Source organism: Seriola aureovittata, chromosome 7, assembly GCF_021018895.1.
Source record: "Seriola aureovittata isolate HTS-2021-v1 ecotype China chromosome 7, ASM2101889v1, whole genome shotgun sequence".
NCBI classification, from domain to species: domain Eukaryota; kingdom Metazoa; phylum Chordata; class Actinopteri; order Carangiformes; family Carangidae; genus Seriola; species Seriola aureovittata.
In genome coordinates this window covers 20205211-20219454 of record NC_079370.1, presented here as the reverse complement: position 1 = coordinate 20219454, position 14244 = coordinate 20205211, and the positions used below count along the sequence as shown (strand labels likewise).

Genomic DNA, 14244 nt, shown 5'->3' with positions numbered 1-14244 from the left:
TCGTGCGATTTTACGTCAAATTGCGTCAACGCGTACTGTTACGTCGTCGTCTTTATCTCAGCTTTTTTTCAGAGGAAAACAAAGCCAGTTAACACTGGAAGTCGGGAAATTAGCATTGGAAATTGGTGCCGTCACACGAATTGTAACTGTATACCAGACCAGCACAGCAAAATCTAACGGTACGGTACGTGTACATTTTCTGTGTGGGGAGAAAATGCGTCTCCTTGCTGTTTATGTCGCCCTGCTAAAATGAGCTAGCGCCGTCATATGAACTCCGTCTATTTGCTGGAGTGAGAGTGCTTCCCTCAGCCTAGCCAGCGTTAGCTACAACAGGTCTCATTGTTATGGTCGCCTTGTCAGTCGAGAAACCCTCTGTGCTATTTGACTAGTGTTTGTATTTGTAACGGTATCAACAAACGTCTTGCTTTTGAGTAGCTGCTATTTATTTAACGTTAGCTAAACAAGTGTGCTCATAGACTGTTACCAGTCAGTGTGATTATCAGATCGTTAGCTGTTGATGTTACTTCAGTAACGTTAGCTGTGTCCATCACTAGCCCTGTCATAAGGCCAGCTGGGTTAGCACAAACTTGTAACAGTTAGCTGGCACAGCAGCTCGTAGTCAGTTAACAGAGCAACCCTTTGTTGCTGACACTTAAGTAACCCCTTACATTTCAGTAAGTACCTTGTAGCTAATCCGTTTTAACATCAGGCTTAAAGTGCAGATTGTTTGTCATATAACGTTAATGGTTTGGTTGTCAAATCATGTTTACATAAGGAATAGTAAGATATCGTGTATTGTTCTTATATTAAGGACAGTATGAAAACAAAGGCATTTTTACTGAGTGCTCTTTTCTTTTGGCAGTGGCGAGTTTGAAGGTCCACCAGCTCTCCTAATGATACATCAGCATTAAGGGTACTTCCAGTAAGTATTGAATTGCATATCTGTCAGCCATGTTTGAGGTCTCAAGTGACATATTGATTATAACATTAATATATTTAATTCTTAGTTTGAGTTCACCTTGGGACTGTTTGCTATTTAGTGACTTGGATTGTTATTTGTGATCATGACACCAGCAGTAAAATAAATATGTACATTTCATTACAGATGATATATCTTACTAGAATTTTTCACCACTTGGAGCTAAAAGCAACAGCCACAATAACAATGCTCTTCAATACCGTTTTTTGTTTGTTGTTGCTGGATTTTTTTTTTTTTTCCAAATTGAAAACTGCTGTTGAAGGAAAATATTAAAATTCAGAACTGCTCATTATAACTATTATTTACAATTGTCCACTTTCCTCAGTACTTCCTAAGGATGGCTAGTTGTGGGGAGGTAGACCACTCTGTTAGCTCGCTTCCATCCAGCAAGAAAGGCAGCAACAGTGGTGGTGGAAGTGGGAGCAGTGCAGAATCATCATGCTCTGGCTCCAGCAACTCATCCCCAGCCCTGTCTGTACCGGAGTGTGCCATCTGTCTGCAGAGCTGCGTCCACCCAGTCCAACTGCCATGCCATCACGTCTTCTGTTTCCTGTGTGCGAAGGGAGCATCCTGGCAGAGCAAACGCTGTGCTCTCTGCAGACAGGAAGTACCAGATGACTTCCTGGAAAGGCCTACACTTCTCTCTCCAGAGGAGCTGAAAGCATCAGCAGGAGGTCGGGGTGGCGCAGCAAGTGATCACGCCTGGTATTATGAGGGCCGTAATGGTTGGTGGCAGTATGATGAGCGAACCAGCCGTGAGCTGGAGGACGCTTTCTCCAAGGGCAAGAAAACAGCTGAAATGCTGATAGCTGGTTTTTTGTATGTAGCTGACTTGGAGAACATGGTGCAGTACAGGCGCAATGAGCACGGTCGTAGACGCAAGATGAAGAGGGACGTTTTGGATATCCCCAAGAAGGGAGTGGCAGGACTGCGTTTGGACACTGAGGGTGTTACTGGAGCCATTGGGGCAGCAAGTCGAGAGAACTCTGCTGATGGGGCTGATACCACAGTAGCAGGTGTACAACAGCCGGTTACAGGTATCTCTTCTACTATTACAGCCCCTCCACCCACAGCCAGACCTCCCACCTCCCTTGGTGGTCAGCCTGGCACCAGCACTAGTCCTTCTCTGGAGGATGCCCTCTCCCAGTTGCAAATCAGTCCCAGGCCCACACCTTCTAATGAGCGGTCTGAGGCTGGGGAAGGAGAGGAAGAAGATGAAGAGGAGGAGGCTTCACCCTCCAGGTCCTCTGATCCTCACACCTCTGTGGACGAGTCGGGCTCTGGAGACTGGAGCGATGATGAGGAAGAGGAGGACGAAGAAGAGGAGGAGGGAGATGGAGAACATGTGGAGCCCTGGGAGGATAGGCCACGGAGGCAAAGACTGAATCCAGAGGACAGAGCCCCTCCTGGCGCAGAGTCTGCCTCTCCCCCTTCATCCAGTAGCAGTGGAAGGTCCAGAATGCCTGATGGCCAGTGTACAGTGACTGAAGTGTGAATTCATCACTGAAACCAACATCACCATATGGCTAAGTTCCATTCCATTAATTTATTCTTGACTTTGTGTTTTCCCTCACTCAGTCACAGATCGAATGTGGGTGGATTGCTTGGTACAGGAGAAATTACACACTCAATAACAAACATGACCAAGTTTTTAGGTAAACAGCTCAGTTTTAGCAGTCAAATTTTATGCCCGGTTTTGGCTCACAGTGATCTGGATGTATCTGCGTGATTTGTTTGTAAGTCTCATCCTGTGTATCCCCAGCCAGTAGAAATTATGGTGGATTTCATGTTCAAGCACTGAGCGTTCTAGTACTGAGATGTGAGTTACAGCTTGGTAAACAGATAAATTCGTTTCATAATTCTCCATCTAGCACATCATGGGAGGTAGGTGTAACAGACTTACTGTAGTGTTCAGTCTGCTCACTTGTAGCCATTTGGTTGTAGGCATATTGAGCCTGTACTTTTTAAATCCCAGAAAAGTGGAGGTTAAAAGGTTAAAGTGATTCGCCAACCTGCGTTTGCAAAACCTCGATATTGTTGTGTATAAATTGATGATCTAATACCCAGAGGGCTTGTGGGCGTCCTATCCAGATTTGTGATGTGCAGTGAAAGAAGGCATAAACGGGAATGTTACAACTGGAAATGGAACTCTGTCATTTTCATTATCATGAATGGCTGCATTCTAATCATCTACATTTTAACTCTCTCAGCTAACATAGCACGCAGAAATGGGCTTGTTGGGGCTCAAGTCATCTGACTACTATTGGAAAGAATTTAATCCATGATAAAAATGTTCCCAACCTCCACCCTACCTAAATAACTTATTTCAGATTTAAATGATTATGATGCTTTTCCTTGGAAGTTCTGAAACTTAACTGTGAACAAAGTGTGTCATTTCAGAGCAGATAGTGGTTTGCAGGTTGTTTACAGATGAAGAAAGGAAACAGAAGTACTTACTGATGCTCTTAAGCTTTGTGGGTCATTGAATTTCACACTTCATATTTTACAACATAGTTATGTAACTCAGCAGCCCACAGGATTATCTGGCTACCTGCCTTGGGTATGTCTTTGATTTGAGTTTAATTAACCTGCTGCTTTGTGAAATCCTAAAATCTGTAGAGATCAAGAATCCTGTTTTAACTTAATCTGTATGATAGAAGTACACATCAAATGTAATTTAATTTTTCCCAGCTTTGAATAATTGGCATTTAAATGTGAAGTATCAGTGTTTTGCTTTTAAAGCTGTTGAGGCCTCTGGACCTCATTAGTAATCTTATCGTCCCACACTAAAGTATTCTCAATTGATGTGTTTCTAAAGTTTTGTGATTTGTGCATGTTTGAAGAGAGAGTTATTTAAACACTACTGGTTGGCAGGATGTTGAAAATTGATATTTTTGGTTTCAGTTTGAGTAAATGTTTTTAATTTGTGTTTGTTTTTGCGTTTCTTATGGTTGTAAATCCTCTTATGTATGATGTCTGAGGCAGTAAGAAAACAAAAACATACCACTGCTATTGGCCATCCAAGTTATGTTATTTTTTATATTTCTTACATGTTTACATCATCAGCTCAGTTTTAGACTTTTCATTCTGAGGAATAAAGTTTGTGTAACAGTTTTTGCTTGGCAACTTTTTTTGTTACATGGTTTGTAATTTAAGAATAAATCGTGTCATTTCATCATCCTAAAAGGATATTTTTGTGCTCGTCTCTGAATGTTCCTGTATTTTTTGGCTTCTTGTGTGTCAGTTTGGTTTTACTTTAAAATATATCTGTCTTGAGTGTTACATAAGCAGGACAGTCAATAGGTCCATTGTGGTAATATTTCACACGTTTTTCTCCACACGACCAAGTGTAAAAAAAAAAAAAAAAATTTCAGGGGAAAAAAACTCACATTCTTCCCCCTGGCTGGTGGGGAGAAGTATAAGTTATATCATAACAAAGCATCCAAAGTAAGACTTAGATTAAGCAGGTGACACATGGACTAAAACAGCTTGTAGAATTGGGTAAAAAGTCATTGTGGTTTCCCTAAGTACCTGAAAATATGTGTAAAGAAAGATACCTTCAACTGCTCCAAAATATCTACAGTGTGCATGACGGAGCCTTTGCTCATTGAAGACCATAAAAACAAGTGTTTATGTGCTATATATCATAATGAAGCCAACTCTTGACCCCCCCCCCCCCCTTCCCCACTCACCTTGTAGATGTTTAGTATTCTGACCACGGCAGCCATTAGCACTCCAACTGGGTGTCTGGCCAGGAAACATGACCTCTGGAAGGGGAACAGAAGATAAAGGCCTGGCATCCTCCAGGGACGTGTCCTGTTCTTGTCATTTCAGGCTGTACATGTTTGTGCTCTTGCAGTGGCTCATTTGCTGTTTGAGTGAAATAATTTTAAACATGTAATGAAAAATAAGCTACAAACTGGTGCCTAACCATACAAAATATTCACTGTTCGTGTGTTTATTTGGCCGTGTGTTTCAGTATCTTTTAAAGTTCCTCATGAACAGATGAGAGCCACTGTGCCAAGTACTGAAAAACATTAAAATAATGCTCTAACCTACAGCTGAGAATCTCCCTATAGAAGAGAAACAAGGAGAGTGAGGATGATCAAGGCCACCATGACACAGCACAAGCACAGAGGAATATGAAGAAATTGTCAAACTAACCAACAAAATGAGGTAAAGAGGAAAGAAGTGCAGCAGCATTACATTCAATCCTGTAGACAGATGTAGGTTCTTCATGCTTGTTATACCTCATCAGTATCTATCTGTATGCTGCTGCTATCTGCCTGCTTCAGTTAAGCTCTGCCTGCCATGATCTAATCATTACCATAATCACATTTTCAGTGGAGCTGGAGGTAAGACAGTGTTGATTTGCTTGACTGATGGGGACAGAAGGGGTTTAGAGGATGGGGAATGCTGTCCTTTGCTGTAGGTCCTTGTTTAATGTAAAGACTATAAAACCCATAGAATGATACAGCATATTCAGTTTTGCATTACAGATATACTTTCAATGAGGGGGCAAATCTAAACAAAAGAAGTCCTTATGCAGTATCAGTCTATACAGTATCACTGAAACAAGATTTTTAGTTCAGCTGACACTGCACATCATGTGGTCTGTCATTTTTTGTGAACAGGTAACAGCAGAACCCAGTTTGTAAAACACACCCTCAAAGGAAAAGGAGATGAACTGTTTATATATGAAGTTTATGTTTATATAAAAGCACATTTTCAGCATCGGTTTATGCACTAGTGTCTCAGCTCATACACTTGTGTTGGCTAATGAGTCGGCATAATATCACACTGAGAGATACCAAACAAAACACAACCCAAGCAATTTCAGAAAGTGATAATTAGCAATCCCATATCATCAGAATCCAATTTACTGAAATAAAAAGGTTTATTGTCTTTTTTCTATGGACCAAAGAAAAATACCTTTATCATAGCAAAGCCCCACAGCAAAGTCAATCCACATTTTAGACACATCATTCAACTTATTACATGAAAGGATCTTAAAAGTTACACAATGTATTACGATGTAAATGTGCCACCAGTCAGTTCAGTAATGTCAATCAGGAGTCAGTCTATCCCCAGAGGTGCTGTAGCACTTCTCTGTGTGACATCTTACAAATATCACTGATCTTTACTGATCTGAGATGCTCTAAAGGTACTGAAGAGAGACACTTCATTTGTGTTTGGACTTGCTGGCCAGAGCCTGCAGGTTAGCTGGACCGCCCCACACTGTCCCAAACACATCCTTCTCAGTCCTCAGAGCCTCAGACAGAGGGAGCTCTCTCCCTGACAACACCACCTTCTTCACAGCCTGAATCACAGGGGCAGGTCCTTTTATATAGCGACTGAGCCAGTTTTCAGCCTGTTGTAGGGGAGTCCCTGCACCCTCCTCTGCCTGGGGGCCCTCCAGGACTCCATCAGCCAGTCCAATCTGCAGGCCAAATTTGGGGTCCACTTTCAGAGTGCCACCAAGGAGCTTTAGTGCATTCTGGCTTCCAACAATGTGGACAAGTCGTGCAGCGCCGCCCCAGCCTGGGACCAGTCCCATGTGTTTATGGACAAACTGGATCACGCTGTCAGATGCCATTAATCTACAAGTGAGAGATAACACACATAAATTACATTAATAGCAATATTTGGTTGGAAGGCTAGAGCAAAAAAGATTCTAATGTTTTCTTTTATTCACTTGTATAAAAATCATTACCTGAAATCACAGGCAGTGGTGAGTTCTGCACCTCCTCCCAGCGCTCTTCCCTCCACCAGAGCAACAGAGATCAGTGGCAGCCTGCAATGAGAAAACTATTCTGTCAGCATACTGTAGTGTACCTTGCATAACAGCTAAACCCCAACTTGTTTAAGCTCAGACTGGTTGCAGCTGCTTCTGCAGTCAGCATAGATATTTAGTGAACTAGTATACAGTGAAATGAAAGCTTTTACCTCAGTAGCCTTGTAAGAGTATTCTGCATGAACATACACATCTTCATCCCATCCTACAAGGCAAAAGAAACATACCTAGAAATATACTAACTAACCGTGGTAAAAACAGGAAGAGATGTGAAGTATTTCTTTACTTTCCTACCTGTGGGTTAGATATCGCCCTGACAGCATTGAGGTCTGATCCAGAGCAGAAAGTTTCAGCAGCTCCCTGGACAATGAGGCCTTTGCCATCCGTCCAGTTCTCCAGCTGGCTCACCTGTTCCTCCAGATCCACCATCATACTGCCTGGGAGGGAGGCAGAGCTCTGTTTAAGCAAAGCAGCAAACTGGAATTCCATGTTGTTTGACTGTGGTTATGCATCATTCTCAAAATGCCAAATCCAAGCTTGCAAACCTGATGCCCAGTATTAGTCTCCTTACCAGAGAAGGCATTCATGCGGGATGGGTTGTTGATGGTAAGCACAGCTATACCAGAGTCGTGTTTGTGAAGATCAATGGACCCTCCGGGAAAAGCCAGGAGCTTCTCTCTGATCTCCTCCTGGTTTAAGCCATGGATGTTGGAGTACACACTGCCACTGCTCTGTCTCTGCAGCAACCTTGAACGAACACCGTTTATACAGCATATGAATGTTGTCTGTTGTAGTTATTTATATGATCAGATGTGTGCTTAATAGTTCACTGACCTATCAATTCAAGTCAAAGTAAATGTGGATATCCATAATTGTAGTATAAAGAAATAGTATGCATAACTGCCTAATGGAAATCAGACTTGTGTTGCTCAAAGTTAATGCTTGAACTCCCTTACGTCTCTATACATTAGCTTAAAGGAGGTATGATGCGAGACTTTTGCACAAACGTCTAACACACAACAATGACCCACCCCTGATTCTGACACATTTTTATATATAAATCAGAAGTTATTCACTCTATCGATTAACATTTTACAAGTGTCAGCAACTCAAATAGGTGCTTTTTGTCAGTTAGAATTGTCTGTGTGTTTGACTTGTGAACAAATAATGTGGGTTAAACTCTCTACGCTTGATGTTCTTTTACTCATGACTTTATTTAACTGCCACCGGTCTGGTGATAAACTGGCTGGACTCCTTTACCTGCCCCAGGCTCCAGCACATCTGCTGCTTTTCAGAAGCTGTGGCCTCAGTGCACAGAGAACCATCCTGCTGCTGCATGGAGATGAAGGAATGTGGGAGAACATATTCAGTTTGGCCTTGATTTGGAGAAATTACCTCATACATATCACTTAATGTTAAAAAAAAAAAAAGAAAAAAAGAAGGACTGTGGGCACAGACAAGGGAAACAAAGTTTGAGGACAAGGAGCACAGCTATTGCTTTTCAAGCCAGACCTTTTCACAGCAGATATTTTGACTTATCAAAGCAGAGAAGAGTCTGAGGTGTAATTAGCGACAGTTATTAAAAACACCTGTGAGGGTGTGCTGGGCGAACGAGAGGAGCAGTGTTTCTGAGCTAAGAGGGACATTTAAAAAGGCCATGGCGAAAAAATGTGAAGTGGTGCAGATAGAAATACACGAGGGAGCAGATAGACTGAAGCGATTTTAGAGACTAGTTTTATTTATTGACCTTAGAAAGTTACTTTAACATAACAAACAATAGCACTACAATAGGCTGATATGAACATGGTGTGAGAACAGGTCTGTAATATTTAGCAACCTTACTATACTGTGATACATTCATTTTGGATGGAAAAACATCCATCATGTCTTTTTAGGTTTCTGGTTGAAAGCACTGCACCTTACGCACCAACGTTTTGAATGATTTTACATTAAACCACTGAGTCTTGTTATCTGGACACTGATTGTCACACAAGGTTTCAGTGTCGGTTAGTAACTTCACTGTGTACGTGTTCAACGAGCTGCAGAGAGAAGTAATATTTCGAAAATCAAACTTTAGCTTGTCGCTATAAAAACTACAAAACATTTCATAACAAAATGCCAACACTAACCTTAATGGGAGTCGTGCGGTGTTACTCTGAAATCCGTCCCTCTGGAAACTAGAGCTCATTGGAAAAAGACAGGGTAACACAAACATGTATTTCCTCAACGTCTCCACAGGGGGGTGGAATAATACTACCATGCAGCAATTCATTTCACCTCTTGCAAAGAGACAGAAAAATCCAATAATTGTGATATTGAGGCTCTCTTTTTTTTTTTTGCCATATTTTACATAACATTCTACAATCAATAATTTATTGTTCAACGTGACCTGTAATCATTCATCGTAGGCCAACATACTGCACAGAGAGATCTGCTCTTTGTCTGTCACAGCTCTGTAAACACAGCACACTGAGAAACTGGCTCTACAGACATGTCCTTATTCAGTAGTATTGACAGAGGGTTTTATATAACAACTACAAGTTATATTGCAGCATTGGCACAGGCCATTGACAGTTTTATAAATATGGCTTACTGACAACTCAGGTTTTCATTATTGTATACTGTGCTTTTGAAGGTAAAACGCTATAATAGTAGATTTTGTTTGAACTTAATTTCAAAACAACTTTGCCTGACACCAGTGAGGTGGCTGCAAGCGAGAGACGTCCAAGTCTAACGCTCTGTCTACGTCTTGTCAAACAACAGCCTGCGCTTGGATTTGGTTTTATGTTTGGCCAAGCCACGCAGCCAAAACTGTGTCTTCAAATGTTTTATAAATATGATAGGTATTTTCAGTGGTATTAAAGAAGGGGCAAGGAGTAATAGCAGAACTGAGGTTGAGATTCGGGCTATGTTCTCCAGTGCTGGAACAGAGCAAACATAGTCAAACATAGGACAGCCAATAGTATTGATTTATGGGCAATAATAGTTGTGTTCTGAGTTTGGACATTTGCAATTATAGGTCCTGTGAGGTTCTGTTAAATAATAAACAAACAATTATTTTCTATGCAAAGATATAGTGGAGTAAGGCCTCTTGTGAGGAACCGCCCACAGGTGAGATGGCACAGATGGTGCAGTAGTCACAAATACACAGTGTTCAGATGGAAACAACTTTCCAGAATTTCCTCCATTGAAAAAAAAAAACAAGTTTTTCATGTAAAAAGGCCTCAGACAAAACAGAGATACGACCGGAGCACAGGCTATAGGAACTACTGGTTCAAATCACGTTAGGCTGGTGGACTGTCAAAACATCCATAAAGTTTTTAAAGTTTTTTACCGGCTCCGTTAGCATCTTTCCCGCCTCGTCCAGTATCATTTGTGTGCCCAGTCCAAGTGGATAAGTCCGACGCTGAATTTCTTTCCCAGTTCGACCATGGAGCCAAGACTGGTCTGGCTTTACCTAGATGGAGAACCCTACGAGCTGCTAAAGGGTTCCAGCTGGACTCAGAACCGGCTTGTCTTCTCCTCAGTGTGTAAGTCACTTGACGGCTACATAATGCCACTTGTCTGTTTTCATTAGTGACCGGCTACAAAAGGCATGATAACGTTAGCTAACTTACCGACTCTATGAATGTGTGCGGGGAAATGTTGCTATAGCTAGCTGGCTAACTTTTTTTTTTTTGCTAGCTGGCTAATGTTAGCATGCCATGGAGCATGTCAAAGCAATGCTAGCCTGAACTAATGGTTTTGGCTACATTGTTTGTTGTTGGCTCTTGTGTACACAGGGTAACTTTGTACAGTTGTGCTTCTTGTGTGTTAAGTGGCCGCTTTCTATGTGCTTCTTAACATTTTGCTGACCAAGGACATGAAGGCTGGGGGGTGGCCAGAGGTTTGGCGGAAGTGTTTGTTTTGGTCTGAGATGCTGGTGGTCCATTGCCACATCTGTAGAAGTGATGCTCGTTTGCAGAACCCTTAACATGTAATATCATAAGAGTGGGAGTAACAAGTGTGAAGTGCTCTGTGCGTAAAAGAGAAAAATGGAAGGTCAGATGTGAGATAAATGTTTGAGACAAACATGCATAAACAAACAAGAATGACAGGGTGATATAAAGACCAAGAGATATGCAGGGAAGGGAGGGAAATTGTGCCAAAATCAGAGGGAGGTTGACACACTTCCTGTCCTGTGGTCTGATCTATGGCTACTGGGAGCATAAATCATTCGCTTCTATCCACACATCCTCTACCACTACCCACAGCACTGAACATCTCTGTGAAAACAAGCCGAGGAACCAAAATACTTTTGTTTCACTTGGGTTACTGAGAATGCCAGAGCCATGCTGAATCAAATGTGTAAAACACATATAGTGCAGAAGTGAATGATTTGCAAAAGTGAAGTACCGTAAACTCATACCAATAACCATCTAACATCTCTGTTAAATCTATTTTGGAAGCATATTTTTTTCACACTTACAGTTCAAAAGAATCACTCATAATAAATATTTTTCACACACCATTGAAAGTGCAATCATTTATTGTATTTGTTATTTAAGACACCATAGTGCTATCACTAACACCAATCAAGTGTGTTTTTCCCTATATGGGTTATGTGGAACCAAACTCCTTCATGACTGTCCTACAAACATAAAAGGTCATCAACAAGGATACAGTACAGTGCATCCGAGATTGGAGTAGAGTCAGCTCTGTTTTACAGCCCACACCTCTCCGTTCTATTTAAAAGTGGGGAAGGAATTCAAAAAGGTCGGTGGGACTCTTCCCAGGCAAGCATTCCAGACACACTGACTCTCCTTCCTGCACTGTACAGTACATTCAGCTAGGTCAGCTAGCCTGCAACTTGTCTCTAAATATCATTCTTTGAAGTGCAGCACCTGGAGGACATGGTGGCTTAATGGAATTTGCATGCATACTGGAGTCTAAATCACCCACGTGTGTGTGAGTGATCGTCTATCCAGGTCAAGTGTGCGATGGACTGGCAACCTGTCCAGACTGTTTCTCCTCATTCATAAACTTTAACTTAACTGAAAACATTTTCTGACTGTGCCTGTCCACATTCATTTATCCTCTGCCCAGCCTTTTCAGCCATTTTGATTGAAGTCAGCCCTGCTGTTTTATGATCCATTCAAATATCAGTGTTGCAGCCGCAGACTCCTGCTGATAATGGAGGCCTGTCTGAAATTACAACCTGGCTAATGGCAGAGAGAGAGAGAGAGAGAGAGAGAGAGAGATGCATATTTTACACACATTTGTCTATATGCACAAATGTTGTTGCATGTACAGTATGTCTGTGTTTGTATCATTGTGTGGTTGTGTGTGTACTGCTTGTGGCTTCTAAAGTGATGCATCAGTGTACTGATCGATATGCAGCTGTCTGGGGCTCCACAGGAAGTCAGGGAATTCACTGCAGTCAGCATGGCCATATACCAGCTCCCCAAGATAAGAAAACACACACGCACACACAAACACACACACACACACACACACACACACACACACACACACACACACACACACACACACACACACACACACACACACACACACACACACACACACACACACACACACACACACACACACGCACAGTGAGAGAGATCAAATAAGAGCCAGTCTATTTCAGGGCAGGAAGAATGGCAGGTTAGCAGGTGCCAGAAGCTTTCTGGGGCTGAAGGTTTCCTGTTAGGAGTGGAGCTGGAGGACGGAGAGCCAGGAGACACTGGAGGGCCAATGAACATTTTTGCACAGCAGCAGCAACTAGGATATCAGTGCAGCAACTCAAAATTCACAGACCACTAGAAGACAATGCAGCCACATACTGTAATGTTTATTGTGTATTTCCTTAAACAGGAAAAACATAACCCTCTGCCAAAAGTAGTATTTACTTTAACTTTATTGTTATCTCCCAAACTTCAAAAATAATTCCTATGTAGCTTATAATGAACCAAATCTTTACTGGAATAAAACAGAAATATTCTGCAAAGAAAAACCATGTTTGGCAATGCCCTGCAGTGAATAGAAGGCTAACCATGGCTAACAGCTTCCTTGCAGGCCAGTCAGAATTAACCATGCATACTATCTAGCTTCACCATGTTTGTAGCAAAAACAAACAAGGCAGTGGACACACAGAAAGCCGCTAGTCAAAACATAGCCTTGACACCAGTCAACAACCGAAAGGGCACAACTGCTAATTAGGATTCCTGTGCAATACAGAGAGAGAAAATTGCACTCAAGGTTGTTTACTCAAAGATGTAAGAAGAGGGAGACTACAGACAGGACCTGCTTTGGTCTAGACGGAACAGATCAGATCAGATCAGATCAAATTGTGTGCAAGGCAATGGGTGTTATGTGTCTGTGTGGATGTGGACTGTTATTGCAGATGAGTCTGATTAGTCACATGCATCAATAAAAGTTCAGATTTACAGGAAAACTGTTATTACTGTACCATTACTACTTACAAGTATATGAACACAGAAAGTATTAAATTGTTGTAAAAAAAATTTTTTTTTTTTTTAAATATCATCATCTTAAAATCACTGTTATTAATGTCACAAATAAAGGTGTTATTTTGCCAGTAGCTATTGGCAAACTGCTGTAAGTAGCTGCTGTGTTACACTTGATGTCAATCATTTGTTATGTCACTGTAGCAGCATATGCTTGCAGGATAAAATACAGATTGTTCCATAAATTCTTTCCAATGTTATTGTGTTTTAAGCAGCACTGGAATCAAAACAGTTAGTGCCGGTTATATAACGGTTTCAGCATCTGGAAACCTCCACACTTGAGCACAGGCCAGTGCTTGGAATCTACACTCCTGCCCAACCTTGACACAGGAAAACAGGGGGAGACAGCCAACACAGCGCTAGTCAGGGCATCAGGAAAGGATGACAATATTTATATCAGCGCCGGGGTAGGATTTCTGGCACCATAACATTGTTGCACCTGTTATTTCAGTCAGCCTAGGGTGCCAGGTTTCAGGGTGAGGGGTTAGGTGTCTGTCCCTCTCAGGTCCGAGGGTGTGTATGGCTGCGTGTGTCCCTTTGTATGTTTATATAAGTGAATGGGCATGTAGAAGTGCAAAACTGATTCATTTATCAGATAGTGGCATAAAATTACAAAATAATACAGATATTTTCATTTTGTAGAAACATAGTAAAATGTTGCTCATTACACCATGTGACATAAACAAAATCAAACATTTAGATAGAAGAATGAATAAAACATTTATGGAGGAATACATACATACTGTCCACAAACATAAAAGCACAGAGACACACACTCACACTATCACAGAGATGAATGGTTCCTCTGCTGCTGTCCCGCAGCTCTGCAGTCATCACTCAGAGGAAGAGATCAGTGTCACCAGAGATGTCAGCCACCAAGATTGAAGGAGCCAGACAGTCATTCGGTTCTGGTGCTTCATCTCTGAGTTGAACGTTCGCCTAGGAGTCCTCTTCAAGCA

The 14244-nt window shown here is 41.7% G+C and overlaps 2 protein-coding genes across 5 annotated transcripts; one reads left to right on the top strand and one right to left on the bottom strand.

The window, feature by feature from the left end:
* Nucleotides 1–33: 33 nt before the first annotated feature.
* Nucleotides 34–4168, top strand: LOC130172080 (E3 ubiquitin-protein ligase rnf146-like). 2 transcript variants are annotated; one of them, XM_056380497.1, is made up of 3 exons: nt 34–179; nt 863–922; nt 1305–4168. In XM_056380497.1, the coding sequence occupies exon 3, from the start codon at nt 1317–1319 to the stop codon at nt 2472–2474; it is 1158 nt and encodes a 385-aa protein (XP_056236472.1). In that variant the 5' UTR covers nt 34–179; nt 863–922; nt 1305–1316; the 3' UTR covers nt 2475–4168. The 2 variants fall into 2 exon arrangements, with proteins under 2 accessions (XP_056236472.1, XP_056236473.1); XM_056380498.1 differs by having other exon boundaries at nt 46–184.
* Nucleotides 4169–5664: 1496 nt separating this feature from the next.
* echdc1 (enoyl CoA hydratase domain containing 1) lies at nt 5665–10384 on the bottom strand. 3 transcript variants are annotated; one of them, XM_056379733.1, is made up of 8 exons: nt 10108–10384; nt 8903–8956; nt 8034–8105; nt 7345–7520; nt 7068–7210; nt 6926–6978; nt 6693–6773; nt 5665–6579 (listed from the first exon to the last, which is right to left on the bottom strand). In XM_056379733.1, the coding sequence occupies exons 3-8, from the start codon at nt 8096–8098 to the stop codon at nt 6162–6164; spliced, it is 936 nt and encodes a 311-aa protein (XP_056235708.1). In that variant the 5' UTR covers nt 8099–8105; nt 8903–8956; nt 10108–10384; the 3' UTR covers nt 5665–6161. The 3 variants fall into 3 exon arrangements, with proteins under 3 accessions (XP_056235708.1, XP_056235709.1, XP_056235710.1); XM_056379734.1 differs by having other exon boundaries at nt 8903–8950; XM_056379735.1 differs by lacking the exons at nt 8034–8105; nt 8903–8956; nt 10108–10384 and having other exon boundaries at nt 7068–7229; nt 7345–7493.
* Nucleotides 10385–14244: the final 3860 nt, after the last annotated feature.